Genomic DNA, 21015 nt, shown 5'->3' with positions numbered 1-21015 from the left:
TGGACTCTGGTACCGAATGCCGTGCAGTAGCAGATAGAGCAGTCTTTGACTTGGGTGACTGGAGTCTTTGACAATTTTTTGGGCTTTCCTCTGACACCGCCTAGTATATAGGTCCTGGATGGCACGAAGCTTGGCCCCATTGATGTATTGGGCTGTACGCACTACCCTCTGTAACGCCTCACAGTTGGATGCCTCACAGTTGCCATACCAGGTGGTGATGTAACAGGTCAGGATGCTGTTGATGGTGCAGCTGTAGAACATTTTGAGGATCTGGGGACCAATGCCAAATATTTTCAGTATCCTGAGTGGAAAATGAGTTGTCGAGCCCTCTTCATGACTGTCTTGGTGTTTGGACCATGATGCAGTAGTTTGTTGGTGATGTGGACACAAAGGAACTTGAAACTCTCGACCTGTTCCACTACAGCTCCGTCGATGTGAACGGGGGCCAGTTCAACCCTCTTTTTACTGTAGTCCACGGTAATCTCCTTTATCTTGCTCATGTTGAGGGAGTGGTTGTTGTGCCTGGCACGACACTGCCAGGTCTCTGACCTCCTCCGTATAGGCTGTCTCATCGTTGTCGGTGATCAGGCCTACAGCACTGTTGGGTCGTCAGCAAACATAATGATTTTGTTGGAGTCGTGCTTGGCCACGCAGTCGTGGGTGAACAAGGAGTACAGGAGGGAACAAAGCATGCACCCCTGAGGGGCCCCTGTGTTGAGGATCAGTGTGGCAGATATGTTGTTGCCTACCCTTACCACCTGAGGATGGCCCGCCAGGAAGTCCAAGATTCAGTTGCAGAGGGAGGTGTTTAGTCCCAGGGTCCTTATCTCAGCGATGAGCTTTGTGGGCACTATGGTATTGAACGCTGATCTGTAGTCAATGCATAGCATTCTCACATAGGTGTTCCTTTTGTCCAGGTGGGAAAGTGCAGTGTGGAGTGCGATTGAGATTGTGCCATTTGTGGATCTGGAGGGCCGGTATGCAAATTGGAGTGGGTCTAGGGTTTCCGGGATGATGGTGTTGATGTGAGCCATGACCAGTGTCATGACGTTGGCCTCTTTTGGTACAGGGAGGACAGTTGACCCCCTCCCCTTTTGCACCACCACCCAACCTACCTTCCCCCCAACCCAGGCCCTGTGTGAAAGGGTTGTAAAAACTTTAAAATTCCAGGAGAGTCTCTGGCCACATGGCCCATAGAGAGACACAGGAAATTCTTCCAACTCACAGAATTGGGGAGCCAAGCGACATTTGTGTTCTGGAGAAGGTATGGAAGATTGGTGAAGAATCCAGCTACGAACTGGTCCGCTGGGTACAATTTTGTGATACTCAGAAGAGACAATACAGCCATATTACCATAAAACTGTTTATATAATAGCCTCAGCTTGAGACTTGCATCATAATGGTTGTATAGAATGTATTAATAAGGATAAAGCTTTTGTAATACATTGAGATGCTATGTACTGATGTAATGTGATAGAATTGTATTTCTGAAACCAAGTCTAACTCAGTCATAGGCACGCCCCCAGGGACACATACAGGACCAGGCGTCATTTGACAAGCTGTTCAAGGGTCACTATAAAACCCACCCTGATTTACATTTCTTTAGACCAGGCCTCCACTCCATGGCCAATAGGTTTTACCATCCAATTCCTCTACTGAAAAGTGAACTACACCACGTGGTTAACTTTTAGACTATCGAGACCGACAGAATAAGAACAAGTCTTTGATATTAATTATTAGTCTGCAGCTAAGTAAATTATATCATCGAACGCGAAGACCAACGAAACATCCATTCTATGACGACATTAATGAATGTCGCTCTGAAAGAACCATTCTAACCGAGAGAGAGAGAGAGAACGTGGACAAAACTCCCCAACAGAACCGAACTCTCCAACAAGAATCAGAACGACACATGAGCGTAAATATATATTGATTGCAATTGTTCCCGAATGAGCGAGCCTTCAATTGTCAATTGTTAATATTAATGAACTCTGTGTACCTTCTCAGCTGACTGTTTATGACCCATTGTCTAACAGACCAGCCATGCCTGTTAGCCATTAGCGCACATTACTATACCAATCCTTTGTGACGATAATTACTGTTTGTATGTTTTCTGTTAATTACTTACTGTAGTAAATAAATGATTTTAAGACAATTGATGTATGGATGATTTTAGTAAAGACTGGGTTCGTGCAGATACAACAATTTACGACGTTTGGAATGAGACTGGACTCGAGGTAAAATACACCATTTAAACCAGAAGATAATCGGCCCATACTATAATAGAATAGAATATTATAGTACGGGAAAGGTATATTTGGAAAATTATAGCTTTGTAATCTGAATATTCTCCTTGGTGCCCCGATCTCCTAGTTAATTACAATTAACCTGTTAGGGCTAGGGGGCAGTATTGACACGGCTGGATAAAAAACATACCCGATTTAATCTGGTTACCACTCCTACCCAGTAACTAGAATATGCATATACTTATTACATATGGATAGAAAATACCCTAAAGTTTCTAAAACTGTTTGAATGGTGTCTGTGAGTATAACAGAACTCAAATGGCAGGTCAAAACCTGAGAGATTCCTTTACAGGAAGTGGCCTGTCTGACCATTTCTTGAACTTTTTTTCCATCTCTATCTTTTACTAAGGATCTCTGCTCTAACGTGACACTTCCCACGTCTTCCATAGGCTCTCAGAGCCCGGGAAAAAACAGAATGTCGTCATTCCAGCCCCAGGCTGAAACACATTATCGCCTTTCTCAAGTGGCCGATCAAGGGACTCTGGGCTTATGTGCGTGACCCGACCGCCCCCGCCTTTGTGATTTTTTCCTCTGTTTGCCGAAAAGGAGATTCCCTGTCGGAATATTATCGCTTTTCTACGAGAAAAATGGCGTAAAAATTGATTTTAAACAGCGGTTGACATGCTTCGAAGTACGGTAATGGAATATTTAGAATTTTATTGTCACGAATTGCGCCATGCGCGCGACACTTCTTTACCATTTCGGATAGTGTCTGGAACGCACGAACAAAACGCCGCTATTCGGATATAACGATGGATTATTTTGGACCAAACCAACATTTGTTATTGAAGTAGCAGTCCTGGGAGTGCATTCTGATGAAGACAACAAAAGGTAATCAAACTTTTATAATAGTAAATATGATTATGGTGAGTGCTAAACTTGCCGGGTGTCTAAATAGCGAGCCCGTGATGCCTGGGCTATGTACTTAGAATATTGCAAAATGTGCTTTCACCAAAAAGCTATTTTAAAATCGGACATATCGAGTGCATAGAGGAGGTCTGTATCTATAATTCTTAAAATAATTGTTATGCTTTTTGTGAACGTTTATCGTGAGTAATTTAGTAAAATGTTAGCGAATTCCCCGGAAGTTTGCGGGGGGTATGCTAGTTCTGAACGTCACATGCTAATGTAAAAAGCTGGTTTTTGATATAAATATGAACTTGATTGAACAAAACATGCATGTATTGTATAACATAATGTCCTAGGGTTGTCATCTGATGAAGATCATCAAAGGTGAGTGCTGCATTTAGCTGTCTTCTGGGTTTTGGTGACATTATATGCTGGCTTGAAAAATGGATGTCTGATTATTTCTGGCTTGGTACTCTGCTGACATAATCTAATGTTTTGCTTTCGTTGTAAAGCCTTTTTGAAATCGGACAGTGTGGTTAGATTAACGAGAGTCTTGTCTTTAAATAGCTGTAAAATAGTCATATGTTTGAGAAATTGAAGTAATAGGATTTTTAAGGTTTTGAAAATCGCGCCACAGGCTTAAAGTGGCTGTTGAGTAGGTGGGACGCAAGCGTTCCACCTAGCCCATAGAGGTTAAACGATTAATCAGTTTAATCGCGTGATAATAATTACAGGGAGCTAATTGATAAACATGTCTTCAGTTTAATGGTACCCCCAAAGACACGACACCAGTCTTTCATAAAACTTCGTAGCTACTGAAATGAGTGCTACGGGGCGGAAGTCATTTAGGAAGGTTACCTTAGTGTTCTTGGGCACAGGGACTATGGTCGTCTGCTTGAAACATGTAGGTATTAGACTCGGTCAGGGAGAAGTTGAAAATGTCAGTGAAGACACTTGTCAGTTGGTCCGCGCATGCTCTGAGTACACGTCCTGGTAATCCGTCTGGCCCCGTGGCCTAATGAATGTTGACCTGTTTAATTAACCTCTTACATCTAGACGTTCCGCTAGCGGAACACCTGCTCCAATATCCAATGATAGGCGTGGCGCGAATTACAAATTCCTCAAAAATACAAAAACTTCAATTTTTCAAACATATGACTATTTTACAGCATTTTAAAGACAAGACTCTCCTTTATCTAACCACACTGTCCGATTTCAAAAAGGCTTTACAGCGAAAGCAAAACATTAGATTATGTCAGCAGAGTACCCAGCCAGAAATAATCAGACACCCATTTTTCAAGCTAGCATATAATGTCACAAAAAACAAAACCACAGCTAAATGCAGCACTAACCTTTGATGATCTTCATCAGATGACACAACTAGGACATTATGTTACACAATACATGCATGTTTTGTTCAATCAAGTTCATATTTATATCAAAAACCAGCTTTTTACATTAGCATGTGACGTTCAGAACTAGCCTACCCCCCGCAAACATCCGGTGAATTTACTAAATTACTCACGATAAACGTTCACAAAAAACATAGCAATTATTTTAAGAATTATAGATACAGAACTCCTTTGTGCAATCGAGGAGTACGATTTTAAAATAGCTTTTCGGTGAAAGCACATTTAGCAATATTCTGAGTAGATAGCCCAGCCATCACGGCTAGCTATTTAGACACCCACCAAGTTTTGCCCTGACCAAACTCCGATTTACTATTAGAAAAGTTTGATTACCTTTGGTGTTCTTCGTCAGAATGCACTCCCAGGACTGCTACTTCAATAACAAATGTTGGTTTGGTTCAAAGTAATCCATTGTTATATCCAAAAAACGGCGTTTTGTTCGTGCGTTCAAGACACTATCCGAAGTGTAAATAAGGGTCACGAGCACGACGCATTTCGTGACAAAAAATTCTAAATATTCCATTACCGTACTTCGAAGCATGTCAACAACCGCTGTTTAAAATCAATTTTTATGCCATTTTTCTCGTAAAAAAGCGATAATATTCCGACCGGGAAAGCGTGTATACGTACAAAGAGAGAGAAAATAAAAGCATGGGATCCCCTCGTGCACGATCCTGAGTCTCACAGTACTGTGACCAGCCACTATCCAAACGCCCTACATTTTTTCAGCCAGAGCCTGCAAAGCCACGATTCAGCTTTTTGCCGCCTTCTGAGAGCCCATGGGAGCCGTAGGAAGTGTCACGTAACAGCAGAGATCCCCTGTATTGGATAGAGATAATCAAGAAGGGCAAGAAATTGTCAGACAGGGCACTTCCTGCATGGAATCTTCTCAGGTTTTGGCCTGCCAAATGAGTTCTGTTATACTCACAGACACCATTCAAACAGTTTTAGAAACTTTGGAGTGTTTTCTATCCAAAGCTAATAATTATATGCATATTCTAGTTTCTGGGCAGGAGTAATAATCAGATTAAATCGGGTATGTTTTTTTCCGGCCGTGAAAATACTGCCCCCTAGCCATAACAGGTTAAAGGCCTTTCTCACATCGGCTATGGAGAGCGTGATCACACAGTCGTCTGGAACAGCTGGTGCTCTCATAAATGCTTCAGCATGCAAGTCCCTTGCCTCGAAGCGAGCACAAAAGGCATTTAGCCCACTAGACTACTGCAACACTGTTTCTCCTGCAATAAATAGCCCTTACAGAGCCTGGAAGTGTGTTGGGTCATTGTCCTGTTGAAAAACAAATGATAGTTCCACTAAGCACAAGCCAGATGGCATGGCGTATTGCTGCAAAATGCTGTGGTAGCCATGCTGGTTAAGAGTGCCTTGAATTTTAAATAAATCACTGACAGTGTCACCACACCATCACACCTCCTCCTCCATGCTTCACTGTGGGAACCACACATGCGGAGATCATCCGTTCACCTACTCTGCGTCTCACAAAGACATGGCGGTTGGAACCAAAAATCTAAACTTTGGACTCATAAGACCAAAGGACATATTTCCACCAGTCTAATGTGCATTGCTCATGTTTCTTGGCCCAAGCAAGTCTCTTCTTCTTATTGGTGACCCTTAGTATTGGGTTCTTTGCAGCAATTCGACCATGAATGCCTGATTCACACAGTCTCCTCTCAACAGTTGATGTTGAGATGTGTCTGCTACTTGAACTCTGTGAAGTATTTATTTGGGCAGCAATCTGAGATGCTGTTAAAACCTCTTGCATCTAGACGTTCCACTAGCGGAACGCCTCGCCAAATATCCAATGGAAGAACGTGGCGCGAAATACAAATACCTCAAAAATGCAATAATTTCAATTTTTCAACCATACGACTATTTTACACCATTTGAAAGATAAGACTCTCGTTAATCCAACCACATTGTCCGATTTCAAAAAGGCTTTACAGCAAAAGCAAAACATTAGATTATGTTAAGAGAGTACACTGCCAAAAATCATCACACAGCCATTTTCAAAGCAAGCATATATGTCACAAAAACCCAAACACAGCTAAATGCAGCACTAACCTTTGATGATCTTCATCAGATGACACTCCTAGGACATTATGTTATACAATACATGCATGTTTTGTTCAATCAAGTTCATATTTATATCAAAAAACAGCTTTTTACATTAGCATGTGATGTTCAGAACTAGCATTCCCACCCAAAACTTCCGGTGAATTTACTAAATTACTCATCATAAACGTTGACAAAATACATAACAATTATTTGAAGAATTATAGATTCTTTGTGGACAAAGGGATTGGATATGCACGGTCACGAGAGCACGCTGTTCCTTCTTTTCCCTCCTTGAATGAATACGCTATTGTCCTGTTTGAATATTATCGCATTTCTTCCTTAAAAATACCATAAAGATTGATTTTAAACAGCGTTTGACATGCTTCTAAGTACGGTAATGGAACATTTTGACTTTTTGTGTCTCGAATTGCGCCCACGCGTTAGCCTTTGGATAGTGACCTCAACGCACGAACAAAACGGAGGTATTTGGACATAAAAATTGATTATTTCGAGAAAAAAAACTTTTCTTGTGAAGTAGCAGTCCTGGGAGTGCATTCTGACGAAGATCAGCAATGGTAATACAATATTTCTAATACTAATTCTGAGTTTAGGTGACCCCGAAGTTGGCGGGTGTCTGAATAGCTCGCCGTGATGGCGAGCTATGTACTCAGAATATTGAAAAATGTGCTTTCTCTGTAAAGCTATTTTAAAATCTGACACAGCGGTTGCATAAAGGAGTAGTCTATCTATAATTCTTAAAATAATTGTTAAGTATTTTGTCAACGTTTATGATGAGTATTTTTGTAAATTCACCGGAAGTTTTTGGTGGGAAATACATTTTCTGAACATCAAGTGCCAATGTAAAATGCTGTTTTTGGATATAAATATGAACTTTATCGAACAAAACATACATGTATTGTGTAACATAATGTCCTAGGAGTGTCATCTGATGAAGATCGTCAAAGGTTAGTGCATAATTTAGCTGTGTTTTCGGTTTCTGTGACATATACCCTTGCTTGGAAAATGGCTATGTGTAACGGTCGTCGTAGTAAGTGGAACAAAGCGCAGCGGGTTGAGTGCTCATTATATATTTATTTGAGAACACTTAAGAAAACAAAACAAGAAAACGTACGAACGAACAGGACTACAGGCTAAACACAGCTATGCAATCACAACTTCCCACAAAACCCAAACAAAACACACCCCTCTATATAGGACCTTCAATCAGAGGCAACGAGGAACAGCTGCCTCCAATTGAACGACATCGCACCAAAGTACGTTCATCTCTAGGAGACAGAATGTGTCTCCTTCCTGAGCGGTATGACAGCTGCGTGGTCCCATGGTGTTTATACTTGTGTACTATTGTTTGTACAGATGAACGTGGTACCTTCAGGTGTTTGGAAATTGCTCCCAATGATGAACCAGACTTGTGGAGGTCTACAATATTTTTTCTGAGGTCTTGGCTGACTTCTTTTGATTTTCCCAGGATGTCAAGCAAAGAGGCACTGAGTTTGAAGGTAGACCTCAAATACATCCACAGGTACACTTTCAATTGACTCAAATGATGTGAATTAGCCTATCAGAAGCTTCTAAAGCCATGACATCATTTTCTGGAATTTTCCAGAAGTTTACATACACTAAGTTGACTGTGCCTTTAAACAGCTTGGAAAATTCCATAAAATTATGTCATGGCTTTAGAAGATTCTGTCTCCTAGAGATGAATGTACTTTGGTGCGAAAAGTGCAAATCAATCCCAGAACAACAGCAAAGGACCTTGTGAAGATGCTGGAGGAAACAGGTAAAAAAGTGTATATATCCACAGTAAAACGAGTCTTATATCGACATAACCTGAAAGGCCGCTCAGCAAGGAAGAAGCCACTGCTCCAAAACCGCCATAAAAAAGCCAGACTATGGTTTGCAACTGCACATGGGGACAAAGATCGTACTTTTTGGAGAAATGTCCTCTGGTCAGATGAAACAAAATAGAACTGTTTGGCCATAATGACCATCATTATGATTGGAGGAAAAAGGGGGAGGCTTGCAAGCCAAAGAACACCATCCCAACCGTGAAGCCAGGGGTGGCAGCATCATGTTGTGGGGCTGCTTTGCTGCAGGAGGGACTGGTGTACTTCACAAAATAGATGGCATCATCAGGATAGAAAATTATGTGGATATATTGAAGCAAAATGTCAAGACATCAGTCAGGAAGTTAAAGCTTAAAGCTTGGTCCAAATGGACAATGACCACAATATAAAGTGATGGAGAGAGAGTGAGAGGGAGGGAGAGAGATGGAGGGAGAGAGAACATGAATGTTATGTAGTGTCGTGTCTTTGGCTATGCCGGATTAAGTGATATGACATGCTAACCTATACAATTATTTCTCTGTAATTAATATTACCTGATTAAGCTAATCGTGTAAATGTAATTAACTAGAAAGTCGGGGCACCACGGAAGAACGTTTATAGAGCCGTTATCTTCCGAATAAACTCTTAAAATACTTAGTAATATTTTACATCGATAGCAGTCAATATTAACCCTTATCTTATTTTCAGTCTCATAATGAAAGTTGTAAATTCTTGGCTATCTTCACGAACCCTGGCTAACAAGTTGAATCAGCAATACAAAATTGGGTTTAATTATTTATTTACTAAATACCTAAACTAATCACACAGAATTACATATACACAGAATACAAATGATGTCATACAAAAAACGTCCTGGTGGACGGAACCTGTATGATGGCTGGTTACACAAAGGAAAGGGGGTTGGGCTTGAATGAAAGAGCGGGAAGACTTAGGAACGAAGAAACAGCAGCTATGCTAACGTAAATACATTATCTTATGCATTACTAAATTACCGCCCATTTGGAAAAGGAAAATGCAATAAATATTTACTCTGAGCTGCGCTTCGGTAGGTTGGTCGTAGATGCTGGCCGGGTTGGCCAACAGATCTTCCTGTCCTCGGAAGAATGTCAATGGTGGTAAAGTGGATACGTGGTGGTATCTTCGTCTGGTTGTTAGACTGGATCCGTCGTCCGTCCTTTCCTAGCCCACGTCTACAGCGGCCGCTGCTAACTCAACGGCTAGGAAGTATCACTTCTGTAGTGAATAAGCTCAAAGTTCATACCATTCGCCACCAAAGCTCACGCTGAGGTTGGCTTAGTTCTGTACTTGACGTGTGTCCTTCTAACATAGAGGCTGCAGACCTCACGTACTGGAACAACGTGGTTATCTTTTCGTCAAAGGCTTATATAGTGGAGAGGGGGAAGGATGTGTTTCATCGTTTATAACCCCTCCTCTTCACAGGGGTGGGCCACTGATCAAGCAGGGCACTTTCCTTATGAAAACCCAATTCTCTCATTTGGAAGCTAAAATTATATTTAATCTCCTAACAAACAATTTCAATATCAAACATTTCAATTGCATAACAATTCCATGTGACTCTGATAACTAGAGGGTGTATACTTTCCCAGGTACAGTTTATGTCGTCCTGTCATCAGTCATAAAGTCTCAGATGACAACCGAACTGACATACATACTCATTACGTTCCAAAGCATATTTCCAACTGGTTTTATTAACAAAATATGGTTCCTTTCCACATTTGTTTGATGTTCCCAGACTCTCTATATTTAACAGGACAGCAGTCCTTCAGTAGGGTCAGAGAGGGGAAGGGAGAAAGATATTTATGGGGGGGGGGGGGGGTCATAAACCTTACCCACAGGCCAACGTCATGACAGTAGTCATCTACACACACTGATGGGAAAAGTTACGTTTCAGATGGTTAAGGACAAAGGGGCTAACACACAAACAAACCCCAAATACCTAGGTGTCTGGTTAGACTGTAAACTCTCCTACCAGACTCACATCAATCATCTCCAATCCAAAGTTAAATCTAAAATTGGCTTCCTATTTCGCAACAAAGCATCCTTCACACATACTGCCAAACATAGCCTCGTAAAACTGACCATCCTACCAATCCTCGACTTCGGCGATGTCATTTACAAAATAGCCTCCAATACCCTACTCAACATGCTGGATGCAGTCTATCACAGTGCCATCCGTTTTGTCACCAAAGCCCCATATACTACCCACCACTGCGACCTGTACGCTCTCGTTGGCTGGCCTTCACTTCATAATCGTCGCCAAACACATTGGCTCCAGGTCATCTACAAGACCCTGCTAGGTAAAGTCCCCCCTTATCTCCGCTCACTGGTCACCATAGCAGCACCCACCTGTAGCACGCGCTCCAGCAGGTATATATCTCTGGTCACCCCTAAAGCCAACTCCTCCTTTGGTCGTCTCTCCTTCCAGTTCTCTGCTGCCAATGACTGGAACGAACTACAAAAATCTCTGAAACTGGAAACACTTATCTCCCTCACTAGCTTTAAGCACCAGCTATCAGAACAGCTCCCAGATCACTGCACCTGTACATAGCCCATCTATAATTTAGCCCAAACTAGTACCCCTACTGTATTTATTTATTTTATTTATTATTTTTGCTCCTTTGCACCATATTATTTATATTTTAACTTTGAACTTTCTTCAAATTATAAATCTACCATTCCAGTGTTTTACATGCTATACTTTATTTACTTTGCCACCATGGCCTTTTTTGCCTTTACCTCCCTTATCTCACATCATTTGCTCACATTGTATATAGTCTTATTTTTGTCTACTGTATCATTGATTTTATGTTGTTTTACTTCATGTGTAACTCTGTGTTTTTGTATGTTGTCGAACTGCTTTGCTTTATCTTGGCCAGGTCGCAATTGTAAATGAGAACTTGTTCTCAACTTGCCTACCTGGTTAAATAAAGGTGAAAAAAAATCAAAATAAAAAAAATTATCTCCTACGCTAACAGTCAAACTTTAAGTGATAATTGAAATTCTGAGCAGGCTTTTATTATACAATATTGTCACACCCTGATCTGTTTCACCTGTCCTTGTGATTGTCTCCACCCCCTCCATGTGTCACTTGGTTTACCCAGTGTATTTATCTCTGTGTTTCCTGTCTCTCTGTGCCAGTTCGTCTTGTATGTCCAAGTCAACCAGCTTGTCTTTCCCGTGCTCCTGCCTGTTCTATTCTCTTTTTGCTAGTCCTCCCGGTTTTGACCCTTGCCTGTTTCTGGACTCTGTACCCACCCGCCTGACCATTCTGCCTGCCTTGACCTCGAGCCTGCCTGCCACTCTGTACCTCCTGGACTCTGAACTGGTTTTGACCTTTTGCCTGTCCACGACCATTCTCTTGCCTACTCCTTTTTGGATCAGTAAACATCTAAGACGCCAACCATTTGCCTCCCGTGTCTGTATCTGGGTCTCGCCTTGTGCCTTGATAAATATGATCATCAATCACTGAGCAAAACCTGGAGACAAAAAAACAACCATTAATGTGGGGATATTGACTACATGAGTAGCAGTGGAATGGAGGAATCTCTTGCAATTCACTTCAAAGGGCTTTATTGGCATAGGAAACATTTGTTTACATTACCAAAGCAAGTGAAATGGATAGTAAACACAAGTTAAATAAACAATAAAAACATTTACAGGAAATATTGAACTTACAAAAGTTTAATAAAGACTAAAGACATTTGCGTATATACAGTGTCTTTGGAAAGTATTCAGACCCCTTGACTTTTTCCACACTTTGTTACGTTACAGCCTTATTCTAAAATTGATTAAATGAACACAAAATCCTCAGCAATCTACACACAATACTGTATAATGACAAAGCAAACATAAATACCTTATTTACATAACAATTCAGACCCTTTGCTATAGACTCGCAATTGAGCTCAGTTGCATCCTGTTTCCATTGGTCATCCTTGAGATGTTTCTACAGCTTGATTGGAGTCCATCTGTGGTAAATTCCATTAATTGGACACCATTTGGAAAGGCACACACCTGTCTGTATAAGGTCCCACAATTGACAGTGCATTTCAGAGCAAAAACCAAGCCGTGAGGTTGAAGGAATGGTCCATAGACCTCCGAGACAGGATTGTGACGAGGCACAGATCTGGGGAAGGGAAACAACACATTTCTGCAGCATTGAAGGTCCACAAGAACACAGTGGCCTTCATCATTATTAAAAAGAAGAAGTTTGGAACCATCAAGACCCTTCTTAGAGCTGGCCGCCAGACCAAACTTAGCAATCGGGGGAGAAGGGCCTTGATAAGGGAGATGACCAAGAATCCGATGGTCACTCTGACAGAGCTCTAGCGTTCCTCTGTGGAGATGGGAGAACCTTCCAGAAGGACAACCATCTCTGCAGCACTCCACCAATCAGGCCTTTGTGGTAGAGTGGCTAGGCGGAAGTCAGTCCTCAGTAAAAGTCATGACAGCCCGCTTGGAGTTTGCCAAAAGGCACTTAAAGACTCAGACCATGAGAAACAAGATTCTCTGGTCTGATGAAACCAAGATTGAACTCTTTGGCCTGAATACTAAGTGTCACGTCTAGAGGAAACCTGGCACCCTCCCTACGGTGAAGCATGGTGGTGGTGGCAACATCATGATGTAGGGATGTTTTTCAGCAGCAGGGACTGGGAGACTAGTCAAGATCGAGGCAAAGATGAACAGAGCAAAGTACAGAGAGAACCTTGATGAAAACCTGCTCCATAGCACTCAGGACCTCGCAAATGTTCACCTTCCAACAGGACAACGACCCTAAGCACACAGCCAACACAACGTAGGAGTGGCTTCAGGACAAGTCTCTAAATGTCCTTGAGTGGCCCAGTCAGAGCCCGGACTTGAACCTGATCAACCATCTTTAGAGAGACCTGAAAATAGCGGTGCAGCAACGCTCCCCATCCAACCTGACAGCTTGATAGAATCTGCAGAGAAGAATGGGAGAAACTCCCCAAATACAGGTGTGCCAAGCTTGTAGCATCATAATCAAGAAGACTCCCTGCCAAAGGTGCTTCAACAAAGTACTAAGTAAAGGGTCTGAATACATATGTTAACGTTATATTTCAGTTACGTATTATTTATACATTTGCAAAAATGTAAAAAAAATAATAATTTTGCTTTGTCATTATGGGGTATTGTGTGTGGATTGATGAGTGAAAAAAACAATTTCATCCATTTTAGAATAAGGCTGTAACGTAACAAAATGTGAAAGAAGTCAAGGGGTCTGAATACTTTCCGAATGCACAGTACAGTGTTGAAATTATGTGCAAATAGTTAAAGTACAAAAGGGAAAATAAATAAACATATATGTGTTTACAATGGTGTTTGTTCTTCACTGGTTGACCTTTTCTTGTGGCAACAGGTCACAAATATTCTGCTTTGATGGCACACTGGTATTTCACCCAGTAGATATGGGAATTTATCAAAATTGTATATATTTTTTAATTCTTAGTGGGTCTGTGTAATCTGAGGGAAATTTGTGTCTCTAATATGGTCATACATTTGGCAGGCTAGGAAGTGCAGCTCAGTTTCCACCTCATTTTGTGGGCAGTGTGCACATAGCCTGTCATCTCTTGAGAACTATCATGGCTATGGTCACTGAGTCTGTACAAAGTCAAAGCTTTCCTTAAGTTTGGATCAGTCACAGTGATCAGGTATTCTGCCACTGTGTACTCTCTGTTTAGGGCCAAATAGCATTCTAGTTTGCTCAGTTTTTGTGTTAATTCTTTCCAATGTGTGAAGTAATTATCTCTTTGTTTTCTCATGATTTGGTTGGGTCTAATTGTGTTGCTGTCCTGGGGCTCTGTGGGGTCTGTTTGTGTTTGTGAACAGAGCCCCAGGACCAGCTTGCTTAGGGGACTCTTCTCCAGGTTCATCTCTCTGTAGGTGAAGGTTTTGTTATGGAAAGTTTGGGAATCGCTTTGTTTTAGGTGGTTGTAGAATTTAACGGCTCTTTTCAGGATTTTAATTATTAGTGGGTATCGGCCTAATTCTGCTCTGCATGCATTATTTGGTGTTTTACGTTGTACACAGAGGATATTTTGCAGAATTCTGCATGCAGTCTCAATTTGGTGTATTGAATTTTATGTTCATTTTGATGGCATAGATGGCCCTTCTTGCCTTGTGTCTCAGATCGTTTACAGCTTTGTGGAAGTTACCTGTGGAGCTGATGTTAAGGCCAAGGTACGTATTGTTATATTCTCCACCCGGCAAAGCCAGATGACTGGCCACCCCTCACAGCCTAGTTCCTCTCGAGGTTTCTTCCTAGGTTCTGGCCTTTCTAGGGAGTTTTTCCTAGCCACCGTGCTTCTACATCTGCATTGCTTGCTGTTTGGGGTTTTAGGCTGGGTTTCTGTACAGCACTTTGTGACATCAGCTGATGTAAGAAGGGCTTCTTAAATACATTTGATTGATTGATTGATTGATTGATTGATTGATTGATTGATTGATTGATTGATTGATTGATTGATTGATTGATTGATTGATTGATTGCAATGGTGTCTAGATGGAATTTGTATTTGTGGTCCTGGCGCCTGGACCTTTTTTGGAACACCATTGTTTTTGTCTTACTGAGATTTACTGTGAGGGCCAAGGTCTGGCAGAATCTGTGCAGAAGATCTAGGTGCTGCTGTAGGCCCTCCTTGGTTGGGGACAGACGCACAAGTGACATAAGGGATCATACATTAACTTTCATCTGGATTCACCTGGTCAGTCTATGTCATGGAAAGAGTAGGTGTTCCTAATATTTTGTACATGTCTCTCTTGCTCATTCTCTCGCTCTCTCACTTTCCCTATTTTCTCACACCCTCTTTCTCTCTCTCCCTCTCTCACTCTTTCTCTTTTCCTAGCACAGCTGTTTGGATGGAGTGTTTGGGTCATGTGTGATAAAATTTGCGAAGCTTACCCTCAAACAAAAATATAATTGATTTCAGCTCAGCTGCAAATCTCCAAAGTGCTTCTCTGATTAGGGTACTGGATAACTCTTGAATCCTCCAATGCACTACATTTGAACACACCAAGCCTGAGGCTGTTTAACACTTTAAAACACTGGAGAACATGCTTTGAATTTCATAATGCAGGTTATCTGCTTGTCTAGCGTCATACACCTACACACACAGTACTGTAGAGAACACTGTCAGTGTTCTGGCCTTAGAAATTATGTTTTTAGTCTAAGAGAGGGAAAGAGTGAAGGAGAGAGGAGTAATTGAGAGCAGAGTGATGGAGAGAGGGAGGGAGGGAGAGAGTACTATGATGCCTCCAGGCATATGAGAAACATCCACTTCAGACGCTCTAGACAGAACAACAAAAGCACAACCATTTAGATTCTGACTTTGCCAGAGAATGGAGGGGGGAAGAGATAGTGAGTGAGAGGGAGTGAAAGTGAGAAAGTGTGAAAAAGAGACTCAGCCATCAATATCACAGAGGGAGTACCTTCAGTTGAAGGTAGAGAGTGGAAGAGAGCATGTTGAATGCAAGAGTAAATTATTCTATGTTTCCTCTCTTACACAGTGTTCCTACCAACTCCTGTCTTACTGTATATATAGTATCACTACTGTCTCTGTCTTACGGTATCTCTAGTATCACTACTGTCTCTGTCTTACTGTATCTATAGTATCACAACTGTCTCTAATGTCTTACTGTATCTATAGTATCACTACTGTCTCTAATGTCTTACTGTATCTCTAGTATCACTACTGTCTCTGTCTTACTGTATCTATGGTATCACTACTGTCTTTAATGTCTTACTGTATCTCTAGTATCACTACTGTCTCTGTCTTACTGTATCTATGGTATCACTACTGTCTCTAATGTCTTACTGTATATATAGTATCACTACTGTCTTTAATGTCTTACTGTATCTCTAGTATCACTACTGTCTCTGTCTTACTGTATCTATAGTATCACTACTGTCTCTAATGTCTTACTGTATCTATGGTATCACTACTGTCTCTAATGTCTTACTGTATCTATAGTATCACTACTGTCTCTAATGTCTTACTGTATCTCTGGTATCCATTCCCTATCTAATGTCTTACTGTATCTATAGAATCAATAATACTGTCTCTGTCTTACTGTATCTCAAGTATCACTACAGTCTCTAATGTCTTACTGTATCTCTGGTATCCATTCCCTATCTAATGTCTTACTGTATCTATAGAATCAATAATACTGTCTCTGTCTTACTGTATCTCAAGTATCACTACAGTCTCTAATGTCTTACTGTGTATAAAGTATCACTACTGTCTTATTGTATCTCTAGTATTCCAACTGTCTCTAATGTCTTACTCTATCTATAATATCACTACTGTCACTAATGTCTTACTATATATATATAGTATCCCTACTGTCTCTAATGTCTTTCTGTATCTATAGCATCACTACTTTCTTTATTGTCTAACTGTATGTCTAGTGTCACTACTGTCTCTAATGTCTTACTGTATCCATGGTATCACTACTGTCAATAATGTCTTACTGTATCTTTAGTATCATTACTGTCTCTAATGTCTTACTGTATCTATAGTATCATTACTGTCTCTAATGTCTTACTGTATCTATGGTATCACTACTGTCTCTAATGTCTTACTGTATCCATGGTATCACTACTGTCTCTAATGTCTTACTGTATCTATAGTATCACTACTGTCAATAATGTCTTACTGTATCTGTAGTATCATTACTGTCTCTAATGTCTTACTGTATCTATAGTATCATTACTGTCTCTAATGTCTTACTGTATCTATAGTATCACTACTGTCTCTAATGTCTTACTGTATCTATAGTATCACAACTGTCAATAATGTCTTACTGTATCTGTAGTATCATTACTGTCTCTAATGTCTTACTGTATCTATAGTATCATTACTGTCTCTAATGTCTTACTGTATCTATAGTATCATTACTGTCTCTAATGTCTTACTGTATCTATAGTATCATTACTGTCTCTAATGTCTTACTGTATCTATAGTATCATTACTGTCTCTAATGTCTTACTGTATCTATAGTATCACTACTGTCTCTAATGTCTTACTGTATCTATAGTATCATTACTGTCTCTAATGTCTTACTGTATCTATAGTATCACAACTGTCTGTAATGTCTTACTGTATCTATGGTATAACTACTGCCTCTAATGTCTTACTGTATCTATAATATCACTACTGTCTCTAATGTCTAACTGTATATATATATTATCACTACTTTCTCTAATGTCTTGCTGTATCTATAGTATCCATACCTTATCTAATGTCTTACTGTATCTCTAGTATCACTACTGTCTCTAACGTCTTACTGTATCTATAGTATCTATAGTATCACTACTGTCTCTAACGTCTTACTGTATCTATAGTATCTATAGTATCACTACTGTCTCCAATGTCTTACTGTATATATAGTATCACTACTGTATCTAATGTTTTAATGTATCTCTAGTATCACTACTGTCTCTATTTTCTTACTGTATCTGTAGTATCACAACTGTCTCTAATGTCTTACTGTTTATATAGGAACACTACTGTCTCTAATGTCCTACTGTATCTATAGTATCACAACTGTCTCTAATGTCTTACTGTATCTATAGTATCACAACTGTCTCTAATGTCTTACTGTATCTATAGTATCACTACTGTCTATAATGTCTTTCTGAATCTCAAGTTTCACTACTGTCTAAAATGTTTTACCGTATCTCTAGGATCACTTCTGTCATCAATGTCTTACTGTATCTATAATATCACTACTGTCTCTAATGTCTTACTGTATCTCTAGTATCACTACTGTCTATAATGTCCTGCTGTATCTCTAGTATCACATTTGTCATCAATGTCTTACTGTATATATAGTATCACTACTGTCTCTAATGTCTTACTGTATCTATAGTATCACTACTGTCTCTAATGTCTTACTGTATCTGTAGTATCACTACTGTCTAAAATGCCTTACTGTATATATATTATAACTTTACTGTCTCTGTCTTACTGTATCTATAGTATCACTACTGTCTCTAATGTCTTACTGTATCTATAGTATCACTACTGTCTCTTATGTCTTACGGTTTATATAGTATCACTACTGTCTCTTATGAATTACTGTATCTATAATATCACTACTGTCTGTAATGTCCTACTGTATCTATAGTATGACTACTGTCTCTATTGTCTTAATATATCTCTAGTATCACAACTGTCTCTAATGTCTTTCTGAATCTCAAGTTTCACTACTGTCTAAAATGTTTTACCGTATCTCTAGTATCACTTCTGTCATCAATGTCTTACTGTATCTATAATATCACTACTGTCTGTAATGTCCTACTGTATCTATAGTATGACTACTGTCTCTATTGTCTTAATATAGCTCTAGTATCACAACTGTCTCTAATGTCTTTCTGAATCTCAAGTTTCACTACTGTCTAAAATGTTTTACCGTATCTCTAGTATCACTTCTGTCATCAATGTCTTACTGTATATATAGTATCACTACTGACTCTAATGTCTTACTGTATCTATAACATCACTACAGTCTCTGTCTTACAGTATCTCCAGTTTCACTACTGTCTAAAATGTTTTACCGTATCTCTAGTATCACTTCTGTCATCAATGTCTTACTGTATCTATAATATCACTACTGTCACAAATGTCTTACTGTATATATAGTATCACTACTGTCTCTGTCTTACTGTATCTATGGTATCACTACTGTCTCTAATGTCTTACTGTATCTCTAGTATCACTACTGTCTCTTATGTCTTACGCTTTATATAGTATCACTACTGACTCTAATGTCTTACTGTATCTATAATATCACTACAGTCTCTGTCTTACAGTATCTCCAGTTTCACTACTGTCTCTAATGTCTTACTGTATCTATAGTATCACTACTTTCACTAATGTCTTACTGTATCTATAGTATCACTACTGTCTCTAATGTTTTACTGTATCTCTAGTATCACTATTGTCTTTAATGTCTTACTGTATCTATAATATCACTACAGTCTCTGTCTTACAGAATCTCCAGTTTCACTACTGTCTCTAATGTCTTACTGTATATATAGTATCACTACTTTCACTAATGTCTTACTGTATCTATAGTATCACTACTGTCTCTTAGTTCTTACTGTATCTATAGCATCACTACTGTCTCTTAGGTCTTACTGTATCTATAGTATCACTACTGTCTCTAATGTCTTACTGTATCTATAGTATCACTACTGTCTCTGTCTTACTGTATCTATAGTATCCCTACTGTCTCTTAGGTCTTACTGTATCTATAGTATCACTACTGTCTCTAATGTCTTACTGTATCTATAGTATCACTACTGTCTCTGTCTTACTGTATCTATAGTATCACTACTGTCTCTGTCTTACTGTATCTATAGTATCCCTACTGTCTCTTAGGTCTTACTGTATCTATAGTATCACTACTGTCTCTAATGTCTTACTGTATCTATAGTATCACTACTGTCTCTTAGGTCTTACGGTAGCACACAGGAGTAGACTAGAGTAGACTATGTCCCTCCTGTCTCACCGTAGCACACAGGAGTAGAGGCCCACGTCCTGCAGGTCGGCCGGTCTGAACCAGATGGCGTCCTCCTCCTTGCTCATGCGCACGCCGTTGAAGGAGATGGGCTCCTCAAAGTCTCCGTGGCCCAGGCCAGAGCTGCGGTACCACATGAGGCTGAGGCCTACGCTCTGAGCCTGGCTGTAGTTGGCCCTGATGTAGCCGTAGAACAGGGCACACTTCAGCCTCACCGGCTCCCCCTTCAACACACGGTACTTCAGGTAGTCCACCGACCAGTCCGTACAGCCGTCAACTATGGAGGGAAAGAGAGAGACAGTGAGAGAGAGAGACAATTAGGATGTGATTATATTCTATTGACCAGTCCGTACAACCGTCAACTATTGTGTGTGGGGGGGGGGGGGGGGGGAGTATGGTGAATTGACAGAGTTAAACTTGTTGGCTACACATTTCATCAATGTGACCTCTGTAGATGCTAAATCGTTGTGTGTGTTTCGTAGGTTTGTCTATGTGTGCTGTCATACAATCAGTGACTCAGTGACTCCATCAGAGGGAAAACAGTCATACACTCAGTGACTCAGCCAGAGGGGAAAACAGTCATACACTCAGTGACTCAGTCAGAGGGAAAAACAGTCATACACTCAGTGACCCAGTGGCACATCCAGAGAGGAAAACAGTCAAACACTTAGTGACTCAGTCAGAGAGGAAAACAGTCATACACTCAGTAAGAAGGGAAAACAGTCATACACTCAGTGACTCATCGAAGACGGGAATACAGTCATACCCCCCACTGACTCAGCCAGAGAGGAAAACAGTCATACACTCAGTGACTCAGTCAGAGGGAAAAACAGTCATACACTCAGTGACTCAGCCAGAGGGGAAAACAGTCATACACTCAGTGACTCAGCCAGAAAGAAAAACAGTCATATACTCAGTGACTCAGCCAGAGGGGAAAACAGTCGTACACTC

At 40.4% G+C, this 21015-nt stretch overlaps 1 protein-coding gene across 1 annotated transcript in view; it reads right to left on the bottom strand.

Moving 5' to 3' along the window:
- The window catches only part of LOC106586724 (interleukin-1 receptor accessory protein-like 1), a 292043-nt gene extending 271715 nt beyond the window's left edge, over positions 1-20328 (bottom strand). The window contains exon 1 of the mRNA XM_082969141.1: positions 20056-20328. Within this exon, the coding sequence (XP_082825267.1) occupies positions 20056-20201 (146 nt within the window). The 5' untranslated portion in view covers positions 20202-20328. The remainder of the gene's footprint in view (positions 1-20055) is intronic.
- Positions 20329-21015: the final 687 nt, after the last annotated feature.

This window comes from Salmo salar, chromosome 25 (assembly GCF_965601325.2).
Source record: "Salmo salar chromosome 25, fSalSal1, whole genome shotgun sequence".
Lineage (NCBI taxonomy): Eukaryota > Metazoa > Chordata > Actinopteri > Salmoniformes > Salmonidae > Salmo > Salmo salar.
This window is presented reverse-complemented; position numbering and strand designations above follow the sequence as displayed.